This window comes from Condylura cristata, unplaced genomic scaffold (assembly GCF_000260355.1).
Source record: "Condylura cristata isolate star-nosed mole 26May11 unplaced genomic scaffold, ConCri1.0 scaffold00001, whole genome shotgun sequence".
NCBI lineage: Eukaryota > Metazoa > Chordata > Mammalia > Eulipotyphla > Talpidae > Condylura > Condylura cristata.
In genome coordinates, this window is record NW_004567102.1 from 64,572,121 (window position 1) to 64,596,097 (window position 23,977).

At 32.4% G+C, this 23,977-nt stretch overlaps 1 protein-coding gene across 9 annotated transcripts in view; it reads right to left on the minus strand.

Annotated features, from left to right (window-relative positions):
• Nucleotides 1-23,977, minus strand: part of PTPRK (protein tyrosine phosphatase, receptor type, K) — a 494,475-nt gene that overhangs the window by 24,266 nt on the left and 446,232 nt on the right. Inside the window, exons 14-23 of one of the 9 annotated variants that reach the window (XM_012722532.1) lie at nucleotides 20,030-20,165; nucleotides 18,981-19,022; nucleotides 17,041-17,070; nucleotides 11,380-11,540; nucleotides 8,862-8,897; nucleotides 7,046-7,057; nucleotides 4,535-4,719; nucleotides 2,848-2,935; nucleotides 1,768-1,844; nucleotides 1,563-1,580 (exon numbers count right to left, since the gene is read on the minus strand). In XM_012722532.1, coding sequence (XP_012577986.1) covers nucleotides 1,563-1,580; nucleotides 1,768-1,844; nucleotides 2,848-2,935; nucleotides 4,535-4,719; nucleotides 7,046-7,057; nucleotides 8,862-8,897; nucleotides 11,380-11,540; nucleotides 17,041-17,070; nucleotides 18,981-19,022; nucleotides 20,030-20,165 — 785 coding nt within the window. Of the gene's footprint in view, nucleotides 1-1,562; nucleotides 1,581-1,767; nucleotides 1,845-2,847; nucleotides 2,936-4,534; nucleotides 4,720-5,753; nucleotides 6,099-7,045; nucleotides 7,058-8,861; nucleotides 8,898-11,379; nucleotides 11,541-17,040; nucleotides 17,071-18,980; nucleotides 19,023-20,029; nucleotides 20,169-23,977 lie in introns of those variants that run through there. The other 8 variants (XM_012722523.1, XM_012722540.1, XM_004673838.2 and 5 more) reach the window with 8 other exon arrangements.

Sequence of the window (23,977 nt, forward strand, 5' to 3'; positions counted from 1 at the left end):
TTTCAGTATGAACAAATCAATATACATATAAATGCATGGTCACCTAGATGTCTAGTCTAAAACTTAATCATTACACTTTTGTAAATTTGGAAGTTCTCTATTTTTTTAATTAAGCAACTTAGCACAATGTTTCATGGGGCAAATGTTTTTTCAAAGTTTATAAGCTGTTTACCTCCTGATTGTCTATCAACTATCAATATCTATCAACTACAGATGTTCTTTAAAATATAATACACTGAAGAAAAAGGAAAATGATGAAATTGTGAAGTAATCAGTCAAAATATACTGGGGTCTTAACATAAAAGTCAGATAACAACACAATCTCATTTAGTACACTTTTCCTTTTCAACAGTAAAGTACTATTATTATAGACTCCAGTGTAATATGTTTGGGCAAAAAACCACAGTGAAGTTAAAGGTAAGAACAAGTAAAAATACTGCTGCTTTCTTATTTTTAGGAGTTTGTCATAAGCTTAGCATAAATTTATCATAAGCATAAATTTAAAATACTGATGATGAAAATAAAATGATCAGAAATTTAACCAATATACTGACTTAATAAAATTAATTCAAATATATAAATTAATATGTACAAAATAACTGTAAAAGATAAACTTAATAAATGTGATAATGATATCCTATTTATGGAAATTACAAAAGTCGGGTCCCATTTCCATATTTTATATGTAGCACATATATAAAATTTATGTCTCATATTCACACAAATATATGTTTACATATAAAGGTCCTGACATATTTGATATTTATGTTTGCTTATAATTAATGCATGTTTTGAATTTATCAATTTCAGCACACCTAGGGTTCAATTATTTAAAAAGTCAAGGCAGAGAAAGATGATTTTTCACTAGACTTCCACAGCGACTTTGAACTAGAGAGGAGGCATTGTGTCTATTCTTATTATAGATAATTTTATGTTTTATCTCCTTAATGATATTTTATCTTTCACTTGACAATTTTTTACTAAATAGAAAACTTGTATGTAGATATGCTTGTACCGAAAATTTACCATTGGAATGTATGATCAAAACAAACATTTTGATTTGTATGATTCGATATATATGTGTGATATGCACATTTTACAAAAACAATTTAGTAAATATTTTGCCTAAATAATTTTAATACTTTACAAGCCAATACCACACACCACAAAATAGTCTCTACCTATTTTTAACATGGAAAGTCAAATGTAAAAAGTAAATTGCAGAAACACTAATACACATCATACTATCCAGCTTCTCACATGTTTGGGGAAGGGTCAGAATAAAAGCCAGAAACAGAAATCATCAACAAAGAAAACTCATGTACATAATAGTTGTCAAAAGTTAAAAATTGTCTTTTTTTTCTAAACATAGAAAAGGGAAGGAAGTAAAATACCTTAGACATATAAAGGAGTTACAAAAGAATGAACAGATATACTGTATGAGGCTAATTAGGTGAAGCATGCAGAAAGAACTAGTTGTAAGCATTAGTAAAAACTGTCATTAAAAGAAATTATACTAAATATTTATAAGAGTGCTGTTATTTACATATAGTGGTACTTACATCCCTGTACAGCCAAATCTACAGCCCAAACCAAAGTCAGGTGTGAAAGAAAGCACAACAACGTCAGTAAGTACTAGGACGTGGAACAAGAAAAGTGCACAGTTTGTTCTTTATTTTAAAAGCTAGTAATTACTTTATAGGTAATACAAGCAAAAAGATTTACATGTATAAGTCAACAAATTGGGATTAATTAAGTAATACTTACATCTATATAATTGGCATTAATATAATCTGAAGAAGGATCATCCTCAACAGGTTGCAAAATTACTCTGGAGTGGTCATCTAGAATTTTTAAACAATAAAAATCATTGGTTTTTCTATGTACTGGGATACTACTAATAGATATAAAATAACTCAAAGATTGATGATAATTTATTCATGTTATACTGTTATCAAAATTTCCTTAAACACCAGTCATTTGAAGGAATTCCAGATGTTAATAAAGTTTCAATTATTAATATCTTTGCAGTTAGAAAGCTTGTAGGTGACATGATGTCTGATGAATTATCATCTTAGTTACATAGACTTTTGTCTAAGAACTGAATTTGCCCTAACTCCAAATTTTGCTTTATAGGCATGATTTTAAATGTGTGGGGTTCTTTTCCACTGGACCATATGGCAAATGAGCTACAGGAAGTAGATGCTGAACTCCTCTCAACTTCCTACTTACTGAAAAATAAGGCTAAATTTGATATATTATGTGGTTCCTTAAAATAATTTAAACTGACAATAGACTGATTTAAGGAAACCAGTAGCTAGTTAAAAGTTAAACTATCTGTGACTTCTCTGATTTTATATGATTATTTTTCACACATACACTTCAAAGACTTAATTAGAAGAAAATCCATAATAACCAATAGCATGGAGCAAGTGGAGTTCAGGGGCAGGGACGAGCTCCAAAGAAGGAATAAAGATGAATGTAAGTAACCCCTCTGTTTTGAATATTTTGGAGGAAATGGTTCAATATTGAATCACTGAAAATATCTTTTTCATTATCATGATATTCAGTTGTTAAAAAATACTGCCATGCAGTGATGGGCAAACATAAAACCAAACAACATGTTTTCTCCATAGGGTGAGTGTGAGTCAATTTATTTAATGAAGATAATTTCAGAGTCACTGCCACTATCCAATGCTGCTTCAATATTAAATACATTACTTTTTAAACAGATGTGCTGCCTTTGGGACTTCCTTAAAGTTTAAAACCACAAAAGAAAGAATTACACCTTTTTATTTATATTCTATGTGTAAGACTTGTTTTACCATAAGTTTTATGAGAACTTACATGCTATAATGTTTCCATATCGGTTTTTTGCTCTATTTTGATCTTTTTTAGCTACATCCCAAGAAGCTGACTGTCCTTCAAAGAAACTCTGGAAAAAAAAAATTAACAAGCAGACTAAATTTAATTCCTTTTCTTGAATCAAGTTTATCTGTTCTGAAGAACAACAACAAAAAAAGTCACTTTTCAGAGAGAGAATTTTACAGTAATAAATTAGTTTCTTTTCAGAACTTGAAGCTTGTTTTCTTGTTCATCTTGGATTGAACTGCACTCAAATTAAGGACAAGAAACAACATGAAAGGAAAAGAAGGACCCTGAACATATTTAAAATCAAATATTCCCATAACTGGGAGGTAGAAGTAGAAAGAACATGAAAAACTTAACTACTTTAAATGAGTGTCTTTAAAATATGCTTTGTTTATCCCTTATTTAACAGGAACAAGAAAACATGTTTCTTCTATAATTATTCATTACATTTTGTACTTATATCATATTTTATTTTTATTTTTTTGGATACCAGGAAAAGAACTGAGCCTCTACAATAAAGAATCATATAAAAAATAAAGTGTCTATCTCCTGGTATTGTAGAACAGGCACTTAATCGGTTTAATTGCTATATGTATCAATTTTAAATAAGGGTGTAGATTTATTTTTCAAAAAAAAAACCAAACTTTGCTTAACACAGGAAATGGGGTCTTCAAAGAATCAACAGTCTTTCAAGTGAGCTACACAGTAATATACATGAAATGAACAGAAAGAAACAGCTTAGGCAGAATACAGAATTCCTTGCCACAGCATAGTGTTTCTGGCATTTTCTAAAACCAACCTTCAAAATTTGAAGACAATTTTATTCACCCCCAAGCTAAGACATAAAGTTTATTTCTACATAAAATGTAGAATTTATAAGATTCTTAATTTAATGACATATTTTGAATGCTTTCACTTTAAATGTGTTTGTAAGGTGGTAGAGAAGCTTCCTTTTACACTGCAGATTGTTATTTTCCAGTGAAGGCTGGCAAAGGAATTTTCCCTTTTTGCTATTGTAAGTTTATTTGGAGGTTCAATTTAAATACGCTGTGGCATAAATTCTGATATTTAGAGGAAATAAAGTTAGTAGGACTTTATATCCTTCCTACATCCTTCCTTATTTTGATTTCATGTTTTCTGCACGAGTGCTTTGTTTTTCTTCCCAGTCACCCGCAACCAAAAATCCACAAATCTAAGAGTGATAAGTAGTGCATTTGCAACATTATGCTTGATCTTACTACCCCACAGATGCTCAGAGGAAGAGGCAGGGGAGTGACTGCTTCAATCATCCAAATGATAGAATCTGTAATAATACAATGGCACTAAAGGTATTCTGCTGTAGAATTTTGAATGGGGGTAATAAGTCTAACAAGTATTTAATAATAATATATATATGTCACAGAATGTGACATTGGGTGACATTTTTTAATTATTAAAATTAACTTATATCCAAAGATACTCAGGGAAAATTTAATTTTCAACCAAATTTTAAATTCTGTTTATCACCATCCATCTCAACACACCCTCGACTATGCATTTATAAACATGGGGTTAGAGAAACTACTATGCCATTTCTGTTATCCAAAATGGAGGTTTGGATATGTTAAATTCCACTGTGTATCAGAGTTAGAAATAACGTTGAACATAATATTGAAACTTTCACCTCATATTCCTCTTTGAACCCATAGCTGTCTGAGGTCTTCATGAGATTAATGTGTTGTAGTAAGTCGGCGACCCTGATGGCAGGGTGCAGCTGTCCCGTCTGGTAAGGGGATTCCGTCCCCTCACAGAGGTATCGAGGCACGTCTAGAAGGCGACTGGACTCTGCTGTAGCACTGTGGTTCTCATCTGGCATTTTCATATTCCAGAAGATTAAAAAAAGACAAAGTTATCTTGTTTAATATATATCTATGCAAAGAGGAGGTTAAAACCTTTAGATTTTTCTGATAACAACTGGAAAGAAACACAATACAGGACTCAGGGTAGCAACCGCCATAAGTACAAAGCCATTGATTTCATCTCAAGCCTGAGATCGGAGCATTTTATATCAACAAGACAACAGATGCTGTGCGGTGGAGAAAGATCACTTTCTAAAGTTGTCAATGGACACACTGCTGACTTTTTACTTTTTCTTGTCTTTGTTGTCCTAGCAGTAGAGAGTGGGATGAGAAGATTATGTTGTCAGTGAGATGGAGATTTCATTGTTAAGTAAACTGAAAATGTTCTTCCCACCCATATCCCAGCCACCTTCTCAGCAGCCCATTACCTACAGGGTGGCTCTTCTTGCCCTGTGTCCTACTATGCCCTCCTACCAGGAATTTCTTACCACAACACACTCCAGATTAGGAAACATGGGCACTTTCCAGAACAATTCCTGGATGCCATTATGTCTGCTGTGTTACATGGGTGCTCATACTCAATAACTGTCAGCTTGGATTATTACTCTTCTTTTTATTGCTAATATATTCGAACTTTCCTGGCTTTCATCTGAAGCAAACTTGGGCATGTGTTCACTCCTCCAGTAATCTTTCCCAGCCATCCAGACTGAGCTACATAGCTTCTATTTTAAGGACTTTGTTCTCCTACATGTTACTGCTTTCATTCTATATTCTAATCATTTGTTTATTGATCTATTTTCCACATTAAACACTTGAGCACTTAGCATGCAGACAGAGACATATTTTTCTTTTTATTCCTGGCACCTGGGGCAAAGCAGTGACTCAGTAAATATTCCATGAATGAGTTAAAATCCTTTGAATCCCTTCCCACCCATAGCTAGTTAAGGGTAAAACCCATCTCAATGGTGTTATCAACTAAACATATAAAGAAACTTCTAAGTTTCTTTCTAGCACAAGGAGGAAGAAAAGAACAAGAACATTTTACCTATGAAGAATAAATATTATTTTAATGACCATTTTACTAACATTACAATGAGAAGAAACATGCTTATATTTATCACATTTAAACTTACCACTTAAAAAAAAAAGCAAATGTTTTAAAGGGTGTTATTTGGAAAGCATTATACTGCCATACTCATTAACAAAAGAGAAAGTACACTCTTAGGGGAACTTTTGTTTTTAATGATAATGCATACTGTAGAGAACGATATTTAATTAACAGTTAAACATATTTCAAGTGCTGGTACAATTGCCTGTTCTATCACCAACTCTACAAATAGGATATGGCAAAAAATGAATTGTTGTCCCCATGATAAACATTTTTTCTTCCTGGAGAAGGGGAAAAAAAAAAAAAAAAAAAGAACCCCACAATCAGATTTGTGTGCTTCTATAATTTAGCTTGATTGCATTTACTTTACTTCTCTTAATAGGTTTAAACCATTTTTTTTTTTTTGCATTCACTTCTAAAAATACCACATTGAATCAAACCAACCCCTGGTTGTGTCCTAACCACCCAGCTGAATACATGCCTTTTACTCAAAATTTTCCCACCCCTCCCCACACAAACATTTGCTAGCAAACATGATTCACAAGCATTTCCTCTTCTTTCTGTAAGACTACACTTGTGATCTAGATTTGCTAAAATATTACAATCAATAGACTGATATAAAAAATATATATAAATGTGTGTGTGTATATATATATATAGATAGATAGATAGATCTATATAAAGATAGGTAGATATACATATCTCTCTAGTAAACTTAAACTCAGAAACCACTGATGTGGGCACTATCACAGTATCAGAGTATACACTTCAGTTTGTGAAGTAAAGAAAACAGATAATGTCAGAGAAGCAAAGTACCATAATTCAAGCTGGACTATCCACAGAGTGCCCAGAACTCTGTGAAGGAGCCCCAGAGCTCACATTGTAACTACTGGAGCAAGGGATTATTTACAATGGTACATGGCTCAGAGAGGAACACAGAAATCACCCATATTCCAAATATTACATGCTTAGGTCCCAATATGAAAGAGACAGTGCCTTTTGTTTTGCATTAAGCTTTAATACAGCAATACAATGAGCAGAATTCTTAAAATAATCACATATGAATTATTAATCTTAATACATTTCCACCTCATTAAGCCACCTAATAATGTGACTGCTACTGAGAGTACATGTACTAATCATTATCTTTATTATACATTTAAGAATAATAACTTCAAATATTTCCTTGCTGGAAAGAATTTCTAAGAGTTCTTTGCAATACACTTACCAGTTATAGGGACTTTAACCCAATGAAGCAGTAAAACACAAGAAACAAAATATGAATCAATACAAAAAGTAATATTTGAATCAATACAAAAAGTAATATTTGAAGTATATTAAATATTGTTGTATAAGTACAAAGTCAACTGGATGCAAAACAAAGGTAAACATGATTCTAAGAATGATAGAAAATGCAAAAAGTAATTTCTTCATCTGATATATTTAATGATTGTTTTCAAAGAACAGATAATAAAAAACAGCTTGACTATCAAAATGAAATAAAAATGTGTAAGAAATAAAGTTTTAGCTTGTATAAGTAGACTTTATGACTCCATTGTATTAGCATTAGCCTTCCTTAAATATTGACACCCCTTTCACAGAGAAAATTACTAATATGACAATAATCTCTTAAACTTTATCACTGTGTAAAACTCACATATATTTTCTCATTTTTTTGTTTACAATTAATGTGAAAAAGTTATGGTGGGAATTACACAGTTTTACAGATGGGAGATAACATTATAACTATATTCATAAGATTTAGTGGGAGTTCTCAGAACTGAGATTTGGACCCAACTCTCTATGTTCTTAAAATAGAACTATAATGGAATTTTAACATTTAGGCAATTATTTTTTCCAATGAGCTTTTAATACTTTGAGTTTTATGTATTTGTTACAGACAGTAGACTATACTGCTCACTAGATGACATTTCCAGAGACATTAGATATTTCCCCAATAATTATGATTCTTGGGACAAATTCCCCAGTTCATTTCCTGACATTACTGTAGACAACAAAGGGCAAGAGCAATTAGAGAGAATGTTGCATGTTGGATTATTCTTGTGTGACACACACAAGAATGTCACAATATACATATCCTTATATTATAAAATTTAATATTTTTAATTTTAGTAAAAAGAGGTATAATTTATCTAACTGAATTGTGTAATTCCAAAATATTTTAAACATGTAACTACTGAATACATACGTATAGTAAAGGTATGTGGAAAGTGTAAGCTAAAGTTTTATATACATAAAAAATTAACATGAGATTTGGGGATATTTAAAAATAGATTGATGTGTCAATTTTCACATTTCTGTTTAAATCTTAAATACTAGCAACATGGGAGTAAATCAGATATGTGAACATAAAAACAAGCTGGTTATTAATCATTGGTATGTAAGCAAAGAAATAAAGGGCAAGTTGAAATAAAATAGGACTATCATTAGCAATACCAGTTATTGCAGATATTATATAAGTAATAAATCTTGGGTTATTACAAATCTTTGAATGATAACACTAATCATATAATATGCATATAAAATGCAAAACTCTACATTACTATAGCAAATCTACCTGAGGTTATAAAATTTTAATAACAGCACAACTAAAGCAAATGTACCGATTTCCATTGTTCACTTGGAAGTGTTTTGTTGCTATAAAGTTAGGTGGAATTAGAAAATCTCTTTCAGTCAGATAGATGATTATGAAGGGATTATTCAGATTACATTGGCCCCTGAGATGTATGTGTTTGGGTTCATTCGAACACAGATAAATAAACATTAGTCATAAATTAAGAACCATTGACCTTTTCCCCATATCTAATAGAACTAAGAATTAAAGAATATTTTGCTTTTAAAAAACAAATTTTATTAATTTGAAATCTGCTCGATTTGATTTTCTTGACTCTTTGATAAGACCATGACTATATATTTGAAATCAAGCTGCTTCCTCACTGTAAATAATTCTGTGCAGATAGAACTTTGACTCATGCAAAGAGGTGGACCCATGCAAAAGAGATGATAAAGAATTAGGGCCTCACCTAACACAGCAGTCGGCACAAGTGGGTCACTGGGCACTGCAGGAAAACAAAGCTCATGAAGGAACATACTCCCCTAATGTTGTATTATACAAATGTTTTCCCTTTAAAATAGATTTCTCTTAAGAAGTTATTATTATTACAATAAGCTGGAAAGAAAAATCCTCTCTTTTAGCTTGGTTTATTTAAAAGCACCAGGAAAGGTGCATCTATAATTGTATTTCATAACTTGGTTCAATTTTAAAAGCCAAAAAATTTTAACTTGACATTATCAAGATTATAGAATTAGGGTAAAAACCCCCCATGCATTTGCAATATAGCAAGGTAAGGTACTTAGAGAAACAATTATCTCATATTTACTCCTAATAATGTTGTTCAGTTAACTGTAGGAAATAAATTTAATCCTTTCTCTAATTCACAAATGAGTATTTATAGCTATACAGCTGAATCCAAGCCTCTTAATAAGGTAGAAATATAAGTGATAGAAAAGTTGGGGAATGAAAATGCTTTCTAATCCTTAATTGATTAAATATTACTTAAGTGGGTAGAGACTTACTTTCAACAATAGCTTTTATGTTTTTCTCTATTATTTATAATAAAAATATTACTCAGAAAGGTCCTCTGATGATTAAAAATAAGCTCCAGTATGACTCATATAATATTTCTAACTACTAATTTGATGTACATACATTATCGGGGAAAGTGATGGGTTGCAATTTGGGCCAATAATTAATGAAAATTTTCAGAAGGTGAACATTTCAGAAAAGTTTCCTTAAAAGCCATAACAGCATACAACTTACATACACTTATTTTCTCAACTTGACCACTACACATATTTATTATCTATATAGGAGATAACTTCTATAGAGTAGTGCTATAATTAACTGTTTTTTTATATACACAAATTTTCCAAATTGTGGTAAGCAAACCTCTGGGATCTATCGCGGAACACTTCTGTGTATACAAGGCCAAGAATAAACATAATTTGTGTTCACTAAGCATCAATTATACTTGGAAGATTTGAAGAAACAAAGTTTGGTAATATAACTCACATTAAAATAATAATCTAACCTGCACCCCCATGTTTATTGCTGCTTTATTCACAATTGGAAAAACATGGAAACAGCCCAAATGCCCAAAAATGGATGACTGGATTAAAAAGATGTGGTACATATACACAATGGAATATTACTCAGCAACCAAGAAAAAGAAATACATGCCTTTTGCAGTAACATGGATGGAGCCGGAAAAGACCATGCTTAGTGAAATAAGCCAGAAAGAAAAGGAAAAATACCGGATGGTTTCTCTCACAGCAGGAATATAACGGAACAGGCGAAAAAATAATGATAATGATGAACAGCTATACATCAGAGACATTTTGTGGGGTTGGAGTGGAGAATGGGATCAAAAACAGTGGGGGGAGGGAAATGCACTAGACTATGGTGATGACACGGGAAATTTGAAGGTAATAGATAATACTGATTGTCAGGCCAGTTATTCAAATATCTGTCATGGATACTTCATACTTAACTCACCCATTTATACTTCAATGGGAATTACTTTAAAAGCCATTGCAATAATAGGAATATTTCTTAGGGATGAAAGGCTGACTGGCTGGCTGGCTGGACAGATGGATGTACAAACAGATAAATGGATGGAGGAAGGGAATGGATGGATTTTGTCATCTTCTGACAATCGCCCAATGCAAGTAAACTTTCAGACTGCAAATCAGATATTTATTAGCATGTAGACTGACCTTCTCTATAGCTAACATTTTACTACTGAAACTTCAGAAATTATAACAAATTACTTCAATGGAATAATTTTACCCATATCGATAATTTCTAGAAAAAAATTGTTTCCTTTTATCCCAAAAGGCACTTTATTTAATATAAAGCCTCGAATAATAAATTTAAAATACATTCTCAAAAGAACTACTTTTTAGAAAAATCAAGTATTTTAACTATAACAACAATATATTATTTTATCTGAATGATGTATGTTCAGAGTATCTTCTCAGATTTATTGCCAAGATTGAAAGTTTGAAATAATACCTATTTCCAATATCAAAATTGAAAATGTCTATCTGTGAATCTCATAACACTTTCGATTCTATCGTTCTAGTTTCTACTTCTCCTTCTCATATTCTTACTCTATTCGAAAAGCAATGTGCAGAATTAATTTGGGAGAACCTGAAGAGCTTTGAAACACATTAAAAAAAAAAAAAAATTAATGAAGGGCCCTCCCTGGCGGCGCTTGGGTTAAAATACAGCACCACGAAACTAAAGCCACTTCAGCAGGAGTCTGATCCCCACCCCGGAGGGGATCCACATGGCACAGCAGACCTCTCCTGACCCTGACCGGCCCGCTGCTCCCCTCAGCAGTGTACTTCGTCAATCTGCCTGTCCTGCTTCCCACACTGTCTCTGGTGAATCCTTTCACCGCCCCTGCACCTCTGGCTGTACCCCAGTTCTGAATGCATAAATAAATATATCGTTAAAAAAATTACTGAAGAACTTACATCTTGGACTAAAATTATGTTGGTCCATGAAGGTTATGGAGAGAGGATCTTCTGCATGGAGGGTGCTCTGATCAGCGTAACTTCGATCCATCGCATTTACCATGTGAGTCATCTCCTGCCGGGTGTTTCCCATAGCATCTTTGCGTTTTTTAGCAAGCTTGCTACCAAAGCAAATACAAAAGAGAAACCTTAGTGGGAGGCTTGAAAGGAAGTTGACACCAGCAGTAAGGAAAGTCCGAAGATAAGAGTCAGACGTGGTTTAGAAACTCTAAGAACTTCAGGAATTAAATTTGACATTCTAAGAATATTTGCTGATTGTCATAAAACTGTATTACTTATCATATGAACACTTTCCATTCAAGTTGTCAATCCAAACCTCTGGTCATTTCTTATATTTTATTGTTAAGATAAATGTATAATAAAATGTAACCATAGTTTATAAAACCATAAATAAAACAGCTCTTTGTTAGAGTTGTTCAAAGAAAATGTATACTAAAGCTATGGTTTTGGTTTTTCCTCCTATATAATTAATTCTTTTGAACAGCTTTTAATAGTTCTTCTGGGGAATAACATATTTACATTTTCACATTTATTTTTATCATAGCTACCCAACTAAAACAAAGAACTGATACATTCTTCCTTATCTGTTTTATTGCTCAGTAAAAATGTAACATGTGTAGCATTAACAGATTTAACTATATATTGATAACATTCATTTAAACCTAATTTGAAGACTTTTATAAAATCAGCCACAGGTAGGTAAAATGCAGATATACCAAATACAAAGGATTAAATTATATAGTTTGTAAGAAAACTACTTTCAAAAAAGTTTGGAAACTAGTATGTAAGGGCATCATACCAGTGATCATAATCTTAAATTATACACAAGGTCAAATATTAAAATTGTTTTTTAGAACTAAATGACATCATACCCAGAAATACCTTATAAATGCAACAGAGCACATGGCTTATAGGGACTTGAAAGTTAGCAGTTAGACTTCTGAGCTACTCAAACACTGGCATCTTTATCTCATACATTAAGGAGATAATATACATTGATTTTTTTGTGTGTGAATGTTACACATGAAACATGCAATGAAAAAAACTAATAAAAGTATATAAAACATGTAAATCACATTAACAAGGCAATTTATATATGCTATAAATAAAGGCAGTCTAAAATCCTGCAGTAGCCAGATTTTGTTTCTGAGTTTATGGCAGCAGTTTATGTTACCTGGGAAAAACTCTTTAGTTGCTTTAATAACACCATTATTCAGCTAGATTACTAGCTAGCACATATTCTTCTGATTCTCATTAGTATCTGTACTAGAATAAATATACTACAAATATTTTTAAAATACTCATTTAGTAGCTGTATTTTTTTTCCCCAAATGCGTGTTCTGTAAAAACATTAATCTAGTGATTAGAAAGGTACTCCTGTGCAGAATATTTTTCTCTGAGAATTACAGCACTTGGTGTCTGAAGGTAAACACCTAACACACCCAGTAGTAGATGGACACACCAGATCGGACTCCTAAATAAGACAGTCACAAACTCAAATTGAAGGGCTGAAATAGCATTTTTAAAAGAAATAACAACAATGATGGCACTAGTCATAAGAAAAAAAATTGCAACAGTATAACAGGGATTCCCATCACCATCAGCACTTAAACCAGCAAGCACTATCTCTATCTCATCCCCACTATTACCACCACCACTATCACTTATTGGCAAAATTCATCCTACTCATTGAAACAGCAATTACTTCTTCTTCTTCTTCTTTTTTTAAGAGAAACAGATTAAAATCCTGAAGAAAACATAGAGGTTTAAGACAGGTGATCTAAATGAGTATCTCTGTGGATAGTAACATACTGTGTGGGAGGTAGAAACCCTAGAAACCCCATCAACAGAGAGAACAGTTTGGGAGGCAGGTGTCCATGTAGTACCGGCATGTGATTCCCATGCTAAAGTTTCTGGTTTTTAAACTGTTCTTAAAGAGAAGTCATGAATCTAAATATTTATGTTGAATTTCTTGATTTTTTTCCTCAAGTGCTTCTGTGTTTTTGTTTTTGTTTTTTAAATAGTATATGGGGCATATTGACCAACAGCATATTTAGTTTAAAAACTTCACTTTCCAAACTCATCTGTAGGCCATCACCTAGGATATCTGTTAGCTGGCCTACAATGTCCTTTTATCTCTATTATGTGGCTATCTTCCATTTGTTTCACTTTATCTGGGAGGCTTTGTCTCACAGACCCCAATATAACGTGTCTCAGGTTAGGTTTCACTGCTCGGTGGTTTTACAGCACTATATGCTCTGCCTATAACAACATTCATCACATACGATTGCACATTTCCTTTTGTTTTCCCCACTGAGTGTTTGCAAAAGTTAAGGACCCTCTGTGTATCCCAGCCCTTGGAGCAGTGTCAGGCACAGAGGAGACACTCAATAAATACTGAATGGATGGGTTAGACCTGCTGTATGCTTGAGACTTTTCATTTGTTAATTTAATTAATCCTCAGATTGACCCACTGAAAACAGCATCACGAGCCTAAATATATAGCTGAGTTTTGATGTTCAGATAAGTTAAATAACTTCCCCAAGGTAATTTATGTAATAACCACTGAAAAAATGACCTGGGTCAAGCCATAAGCTCTTATACCATATTTGGTTGCTGGCATTTTCTTAGACAGCCAAAAATCCAAAATTCATTATAATATAAACTATTTACTTACTCTAGGAGTTAAATATCATTGTTATAAATGGTTAAGAATAATGTGGTTGTAGCAAAAATGTTTAGCCATTTTAAAATATGACTGCAGATGTGGTTACCATTGGGGGATTGTTGAGGCAAGCAAAGTAGGAGTGGACCCAAAGGTACATGGTGAAAGATATGAATGCTCGGTTTAGGTGTGGTGTGGTGATGTACAGTTGAAAAGGTGTGAATCTTATTTCCTTGAATCGTACAGAGTGTAAACCAATGTCACCTCAATAATTAAAAAAAAAAAAGATTAAGTAGCACTATGTATGCTTTGGTGGCGGGTGTGGTATGATGAGGTACATCTGAGGAGGTGTGACCCTAAGTATCTGAATCCACATATGGTGCTATAAACCAATGTTAGCTTAATTTAAAAAAGCAGCATAACAGTAGTTTAAGATAGAACTTTCAAATGTTTGTTTTCTGGGCCAAGAAAAAAAAATTCATTTCTTATAAAATCTCAGAGACTGAATTACATAAAAATAATACAGCCTGGGCTCTTCCTGGTGGCACAAGGGGTTAAAGCACAGCATTATGAAGTTCTCTGAAACCACAGCAGCATGAGATTGAGCCCCACATGGCACAGCAGACCTCTCCTGCTCACCTGCTTCTCCCCTCAGCAGTGTACTTTATCAGTCTGCCTGTTCTGCTCCCCACTCTGTCTCTGGTGAATTCTCTCACCCACCACACTCTGGCCTGTACCCCAATTCTGTAAGCATAAATAAATAAATCTTTAAAAAGAAAACACACACACACACACACCCTGAAATTTGAACTGAATAAACTGGAAAAATAGAAGAGACATGTTTAATCTTTGGAGTATTCCTTCAAAATACATATTAAACGCATTTCATGATTGAGGAAAGATAAGAAGAATGAACTTGCATGCAGGTAAACATTTACATAGCACTGGACTTTTACCTTCCAGATTCACAAACTTTGTTAATTGAAAAATTATAGGGAAATAGAAATTTTGTTTATGTCTGCTAGCCAGGTACTATCAATCTAGTTCTTTTTTTTTTTTTAGTTCTTATACCTTAATCCTCACAACAACCCTGTGAGGTAGGCTTTCATTTAGGCTGTTACAAATCAAATAAAAATTAACATTAGAACTAAATGTTTTGATTAAGAACTGAGAGTTACTATGACTAAGTCAATGAATATCAGCTTAGAGATCAGTTTTCTTCTTAATTTTTACTTATTGATAGTTTCATTAAAAAAAACAACAACTCTGATTCAGATTAGTCTTACCAAAAATGTTGAAAAAGTTTTTAAAGGGCTCATGTCTGTGATAGTTTTCCAATTATGATTGACGATATCATACTCCTGTTACAATAATGTATCACAACCCATTACAGAGTTTAAAATAGAGATTTTTATCTATGCACCAAAAAGGTATCTCCATTTGAACGTATGATACAATTATTGTTAATGGTGAGATTATTGACATTTTCATAATTAAAGACTTACTGATTCCTGTATATTTGATACGCTGTTTTTCTTGGAGTAAACAACATCTATAATGTGCACTTCAGGAGAGTGATATAATTCATTTTGCAACTACTTGAGTTTGACAGATGTGCAAATGACTTTCATTATCAAAGCAGCCAACAGCATAAGCTTCTGCAGGTGGATATATGGGTGGGCTATAAAGAGGAAAAGTGCTCCATCATTGTATGAAATGATACAGTTAATTACCTTTGGCTTCATCAAACATGATTTAACAAGTATATTATGATTCATCACAAGTTAGGAGCATTGTTAGTTTACACCTGCTTGTTTTAGCAGATTTTGAGAAGCCAAATGTTTATAACATTTTAAATGTTGGCAGAATTTTGTTGCAGTCACTGAGACACTAAATTTTGTTGTAATGCTAGCTTAAATTTACCTTGTGAAATGAATACCATGGGATATAACCCCCAGATCTACTTAATCATAGTATTGGAGACTAAAAAGTGGGAAGATCAAATACTGATGCAGTAATGTCCAAGAAAACTTTGTTGTACCTATTCCTTTGAATTAGATTACACTAGGATCTCAGGCAACAAACTGAAAATGACTAGCGAGACAGAATGAATAATACCATCCACATTTATTCAAACTAGCACCTCATACTTCACCAAAGGAAAAACCAGAGAATTTTGGAAGCGCAAAGGAGATGGGTAACACTTATGTCACTAATTTGCTTTTCAATTACTTTTATTATCAATTTGCATTCTGTGCAGGTTGACAGATTTTTCCCTTGCTTTTAAAATCATTGTCCTATTTAAGTTACAGTAATATAAAAAATTAAAATTTTATTTCCTAAGAAAGATTTTTTATTTCCTTGTCACTGCAACATTATGATCTCATCCATTTATTTGTTTTATGCAGGAGTATACTGATTGCCTAGATGATCAGATCAAAGATGTTCTGAAGTTAAAACCCATCCTGGTATCCTGGAAAGAGAGAGGTTATTACATGCTGACTTGAGCTGTTTTAAATCCTGTGAAAGCATCTTCAATGTCTAGGAATACATCACTGAATCTTTTTCTCCAGTGTAACAGTATGATATAAAGATAGGGATTAGTAGATTATAGCTACTATTTCTAGTTTACCAGATGAAACATAGGTTTGACTTAAATAAATAAATGATGTTTTGGGCTGTATATCAGAGTTTGTTATGAAAAACTGTAAATAAAAATTAAAAGTAGCTGAACATACAGAAATACAATATCCCTTTTTAAAAAGAGTAACAAAATAAGTTTATAGATAAACTTTAAAGTTTTAGAATCCATGAAAACATACTGTTTGAAACAGCACCAAAATTGAAGACATTCTTTTTTTTTCTTTATTTTTTTTGAAAAGGGATACTGCATCTTTAACAAACGTAAAGTCGAATATCACCCATTTTCTACTTACAGGTAGTAGGAGTAAGAATAGTAGCTCCTCCTGGCAAGCAAATCACAGACAGTGGAAAAAGAGAAGCAATGGTGAATGAAAAGCGTGACTCTGTCACATTCAATAAAGCAGAAAAATGTGCGTTAAAAATAAAATAAAATTCATGTTTTTTGGTTTGCATTTCAGTTTGCTCATGCACTGGATAGGTTTATCTTGCCATGCAATTAAACAGACAGATATGCAATAAAAATAAAATTTAAAATACATAATTTGAAAAAAAAACATGCTTACATTTCTTTTATTGCCAAAAAATTGAAAATTAAATGAATTGTGTTTTTCAACATGCAGTAAAGCATAATATCCATTACCATCTAAATGTCATGACAGATGGAACAGCTGTGTATAGAACTGGTGCCCTAAATTGACTATATTTCTTTAGATGCAAAATATAAAGATCTATAGGGTTAATATAGAATATATGCAAATGACATCTAAATTTCTATGAACAAGTCATTATATCTTAATGGTAGTACTCAGGTACATACATATATTATTTGAATATACATATGCACCTTATACAATATATACACAAAGATAATCCTACAGTAGATGTATGTGACCATGATATCATGTACAAACATTTACTGTATTGAAACATAATTTCAAATTTATGTTTGGAATTATTAATGTATTCATGCTGAGCATTTAAAAAATAATACATAATCAATGAAAAAAATGGCATACATTTGGAAATAATTCAACAGTGGTTAAATTAAAAAAAAAATGACATTGCGTTTTGAAAGATGCAATATCCCTTTTCTTAGCCTAAAAACTTACTTTATATATACCTTCAGCTGTAGCCTTTTACTAAATTGAATTCCAAGCCATTTCTTTATACCATCACCAAAAAAATCACAGAAAATTTTTTTTTCATGAGAAATACACCTACATATATTTTTCCCAGTGAGGGACAGTCTTGAGAAACTTAATAATTTCCCATAAAAACAAAAAATTGTTAGAAGCTGAAATAATGTGTTTCCGTTTTGATTATACTTATAAAATAATGAGTATTAAAAGGGAGAATACATTATATAAATTGTTTATGTAAACCTGATACTCTCCAAAGATGTTATAATAGTGATGCTTTTGTGTATGCATACACATATTTGTGATTAAATCACATATAAGTGACATACTACATAGAAGTAAAAGTCATCACAAAGTTGTTTGAATAAGTGAGGGGTTTGCATAATCTACGTTATTTTAAAATGCACTATATCTAAACATAACTTTAAAAATTGCACCTTTTCCTAGCAGTGCTGGTGAGGAAGAGAAACAAAAGCCTTTGCACACTTACTATCAAAAGACAACCAACCAAAGCATACGTGTAATAGCTCAAGCATTAAACATTTTAATAAAAGTGCTAATTTATCCGACCATTTAGAATATGAACCAGAAAAAAGTTTGTCATTGTGTAAGTTTAGAGAGTTATCAGAACATTATACCCACATCTAAAAATCATGCTTAGATTGTTCTATTTTACTTTAGGAAGTTCATTTTTCTAAAACATAGGACATGGTTAAGAAGACTATTTGCAAGTAAGTGCTTTGAAAATAAACAGCGAGTAAAATCATATGTTTAAATGAATCCTGAGTGAGGACATAATCAGAGGCCATTTTCAAACCCTCCTATTGAATCTGAAGTGACTGGAATCATTTTGTGAAGCCAAGTTTAGTTAATTCACTAAACTTTAGTTATTTTTCCAAATACAAGTAATACTACATTATATTCAGCAATTTCATTGAAATTCATTGGCAAATTTGACTGCTAAAATACATTAGAACTTCTCATCTCAGATATGATATATTTTCTAATCACAGAGGGAGACAACAGCAAAGAGAAAGCACTATTGGGGAAAGCACGTATGTAGCTAATTTAACACAAAATACTATAATGCATACCTAATGTTTCTAATGCAGATGTGTCTTCTCCAACATATATATCTCCAGGGGATAATTGTAAAGAGGCAATACATTAAAATAAACTCTGATGGAATCATTAAACATGTATGAGATTTATCTATATTAATCATTTATTTCCAGTACAAAATAACAACCATAATAATATTCGATTTAATGCAATGTAGGCAAACATCATTTATTATATCATTCAATTTAAAGCACAACTTACAAATACTTTTATACACAAAACTATTCCGGGGCTATACTAAGCAAGTAAAGTTTTAAAAAAGTCTTTCCAATTGAACTATTACCTAAAACATAGGATTTGAAGCAATGGGGAGTTGTACTGTTTCTAAGACAATGTCTTGGTGGTAGATATTTCAGGGAATGGAAATAAGTTCAAATTATAAAAGCTATATAGTTTGAAATGTCTTTTTGCAGGAGTATACTTTAATCAGCTGAATAGAGTTCAGTATAAATCCACTAAGTACTAATATCTTTATCTTATTCCAGAAGATGGCGATATTGGTTGACATAGTATCAAAGAATAACACTCAATTAAAAATTGATTCTTCAAGTTATAGCGCTAAAATATTTAGTAAATGAATAGTTATTGTACAACTTCATAAAGTAATGTTTCTAGTCTTCTCATATCTTACCTGTAGCCAACATTAAGAAAAGCAGAGTTAGAGAGCACAGTAATTCATAGACCATAACCCAAGTATCATAATAAATCTTTATTTGCCATCGATAAAAAGTCACACTTTAAATATGATCTAAAATTACTATTTTAAGTGTCTTTGCACTTGAGAAATTTAAATTCATACACTAATTTTTAAGTTAACTTACAAAAATATGTTTATATCCCAAATGAAACTGTAGCAAACCAATAATAATTTATTTTAAAAGCATGAGAAATATTAAGAGATCCTGGCAACACTGTTAAAATTAAATCATCTTGTTTGTTCTGATATCAAAGAACTCAAGGAAATGTTTTTGAAAGCTAACAACATAAATGTGAGTGGAACATAATAAAAATCAGGCCTTACCTCCTTTTCACAATTAATATGACAACTAGAAGGAGGAGAATGAACACCAAAATTCCAGCACTAATTCCTGCTATTTTCACCACTCTGTCTGTCTGCTTGGCTGGGTCTGGAATCACTTCTGGTTCTTCTGTTGCTGCTGCTAAATGAATCAAAAAAAATAAGTTACTTGAAAGCAGCTAATTATCATAGATAGGAAAATTATTACAAAAGCCAACTTGCTTATTTTATTGTTATAAAAATAACCTGAAAATATAAATGCAGATATGCCAAGTTTCAGCATGTGAGATTTAGGATTGAGATATTAGAGGTCAGAAAAACCAACAAAGCAGAAAATAATGTCTGTCAAAGAAAGGGTGAATGCTTTTTCCTCCAATATCTTTAAAAATCAGAACACAAGATTTTTAGCAAGTAGTACATTGGACAGAGACAGGGTGTGATCTAGAGATTCACTTGCTTTTGTAAACATGGGTCCTTCTGTAAACATGAACTCAAATTCGAGGTGCTATGCTTGGCACCCTAAGACAATGTTTAACGGGGCTTATGTGGGACCAAGGGATCTAACTACTAAAGGTAGGAGCTTATGATTTGATGTGTAGGATTTGAAATTAATCATTAGTTTGAGAGTAGACAAAAATAAAAGAAAAACGGCTCCATCAAGTAAAATTTCACATTTTCTTAAAAAACAAAAACAAATTATATATATGTATAAAAAAAAAAACAGACACAAAACCCAACAAACTCGAGAAACAGAGCTTTGATAAGGAAAAATTTTTGGTAAATTTTCTGTATCCTTTAACTTTCTTCCTCAAAGGCATTCCTCACCATATTCACATAATTAAAATTTAAAAATTTAATTAAATTATAAGTTATAGTAACCTTTTTAGAAATTTTCCTCTTACTTCATTTACCTCAAAAATTGGCATGCAAAGTATTATCATCAGATTTTTTTAAAAATGAGGCTACAGTAGATAGATTATAAATTGCTCAAGACCAGAATGCAATCTAACACATCTTCCACCTCCTAAAGCAGCATTTCTCAGTATTTCCGGATTCACAGCCCCTTCTGCTAGAATCTGTGTACAAGATCCCAGAGGGGTTAGGATGAGGCACACTTGGGAAACTGAGGCATCCGTCACAGTGTCAGGAGATGGTGACTGAAGAACAAATAAATCCCTAAATCTAAACTCTTTATCATTTGAATCAATCATTTGTTAATTTCTTTTAAAACTTTTCATTTTTCTACATTCCAATCCTTTCTTCTTTGGCTTCTCTTTCCCATTCCCTGTAGTGTCCTGCATCACCCCCAACATCCTTCTCAGCTTCCTAGTTCTATAGTGGTACCTGGTCTAGTTTCCCAATTTGTTACAGCTGGTTGTAAATTTTCCATTTTCCAAGATGTGTAAAAGAAATACTGTAATATCAATATTGTTCATAAAATGGCAACTTAAAGCTAAACCTGTAGGGAAAATAGCTTGAAGAAAAGAATTAGAGAGAACAGTTCATGCTATTAAAACAGTTCCTACTGTTTTCTCAATGGGCCAGTATAAAAAGTCCCAATGGACCAGAAGTTGGTACGCATTATTCTCAAGTAGAAAGCAAAACTACAGCTTGTTTCTTCTAGTAAGCAAAAGTCTTCCTTTCTGACGTGACACTTTTCTCTATCCGACCTTTGGGGAATGGCCAATCTCATTAACTCTGAGTAGAGGTAGTTCAGTTCTTCGACATTTGAAAAAGACAGTTTGGTCCAGTGCATCACAACATATGTTAAATATACTAGAAAGCTCTTTGATTCAAAGAGCAGCTTTAGAAATATACACATCTACAGTGTGAGTGTGTGTGTGTAAAACAAAGAGATAATATCCCAAAGTTGGATATGGTGTTTAAATTGACCTATTTATTACATATAGTTCTCAATTTGATTGATTTGACATAGTGGCAACTTCAAATAGGAAAAGAAACAGAATGTTTGATGTAGATATCTCTAGAAAAAACTTTAATGCATGAAACAAAAGACCACTATTCACTAATTAAAGCTGACTTTCATCAGATTTTATGCAACACTTGTCTGGGAGTGGGTACAATGATAATACTCTCATTTACTTGAGCTGTTTCTATTGATCTATATATTTCTATTAGTACTGTTTTTGCTGTGTCTAGTTCCTATATGAATTTTCCTCTTCTTTTTATTTCAGTCTTCACAGATCTATTGACATTTGTTTTGGGGTCTTAGATATCACCTACCTGGAGACTATTCCATGTGTAAGAAGAATGTACACTCAGCTTTTGAGGGGTGAAAGAATCGTATAAATATCTGCTCAGCCCATGTGCTCTAACTCCTCATTGAAGGCTATTTCCTTGCTAATTTTCTATCTCACTGATCTGTCTATTGGTTGAGTATAGAAGGCTAAAGAAATTCTTTAAGCATTGATGACTATTTTTAATTGTGAATCCTCCTTAATGTCTTAGAAATGATACTTATTATTATTGCTCTAATTATTAACATTATTACTATGAATAGTATTTTTTTATTAAATGTAGGCATACATTGATTACTTTGGATACTTTAATTACATGTATTTTCACAGTTTCTTAGCTGACTGGAACTAAGGAACACACATATCCTATTTAAAATCATTCAAGCTTAGAAGGTCCATTAATAGAAACACAAGCATTTGCCCCTTAAGTGAGCACTTTCTATTTTCTTCAAAGAGAGCAAAAGCTATTACACTGACTGCACTCTTGCACCCTGTTTATAATTTATTCATATACACAAAGATAATGCACTATCTTTTTCAGAATCATATTCCTTTGTTATAAATCTTTACCTTTTTTACTTGCCAAAGAATATCTGAAGGATCCTCAGTGTTCTGAAGCCAAGAGTATTATAATATTTTGGACAATGCAAAAAAACTAATAGATTTTCATTTTTATCTGCCAAAAAAAATTTTTTTAAAGATTTACTTATTTATGCATACAGAATTGGGGTACAGGCCAGAGGTGCAGGTGCAGTGAGAGGCTTCACCAGAGACAGAGTGGGGAGCAGAACAGATCAAAGAAGTACAATGCTGAGGGGGGCAGTAGGTGGGTCAGTAGCGGCCAGGAGAGGTTTTCAGCGTCACGTGGATGACCTTGGGGTGGGGATCAAACTCATGTTGAAGTGTCTTTTAGCTTCTTAGTGCTGTGCTTTAAACCCACTGTGCCACCAGGGAGGGCCCCTATTTACCAAATTTTAAGATGCATTTTTCCACCAAAATTAAAGTAACTTTATAAATTTTGTCTTTGCTCCTCTCACTTTAAAATAAGTTGCCCAAAGCTATAAAAATAACATTTTGGCAGAAAAATCACACACAATCTTAAACAGAGTTAAAGAGTTAAAATAATTCAGTGACTGTAATCATATAAAACTTTTGAAAGTGAAATCTCTTACTAATTATGACAGGACAAAAAGCAAAAACTGAAAAGACCTTGGGCATATTGGGATGCATCCTCACTTCTTTTCACATGAGTCACAAGCAACTTCCTAAATATCTTGCTTGTTCCTTTCCATCTTCACCTTCATGACAGTAACTCAGTCAGCATCACCGCTCACCCTTATTATACATCAGCCTTTGCCTAACTTATCTCCCTGACTGTACTTTCTATCTCTTCCACATTAGTTACAAACATATGGTGTTATGACTGCATTTCATTTAATTCCACTGACTAGTGTCTTCCCACAGTAGTGAAGATATAGTCCATGACAGTGAGAACCTTATTTTGCTTATCATTGTATTTCCAAAAGGACCTAGAAAGAAGCAACAGTATAAAAAGCATCTATTGAACAAATAAAAGCCTGTCTATAATAAAATACTAAGCCTGTCTATAACAGATAGCACTGGCATATAGGAAACTATTTTTCATTTAAAAAAATAAAAGGTCATTTTTTTTTATTAAAAAGTTTATTTTTTT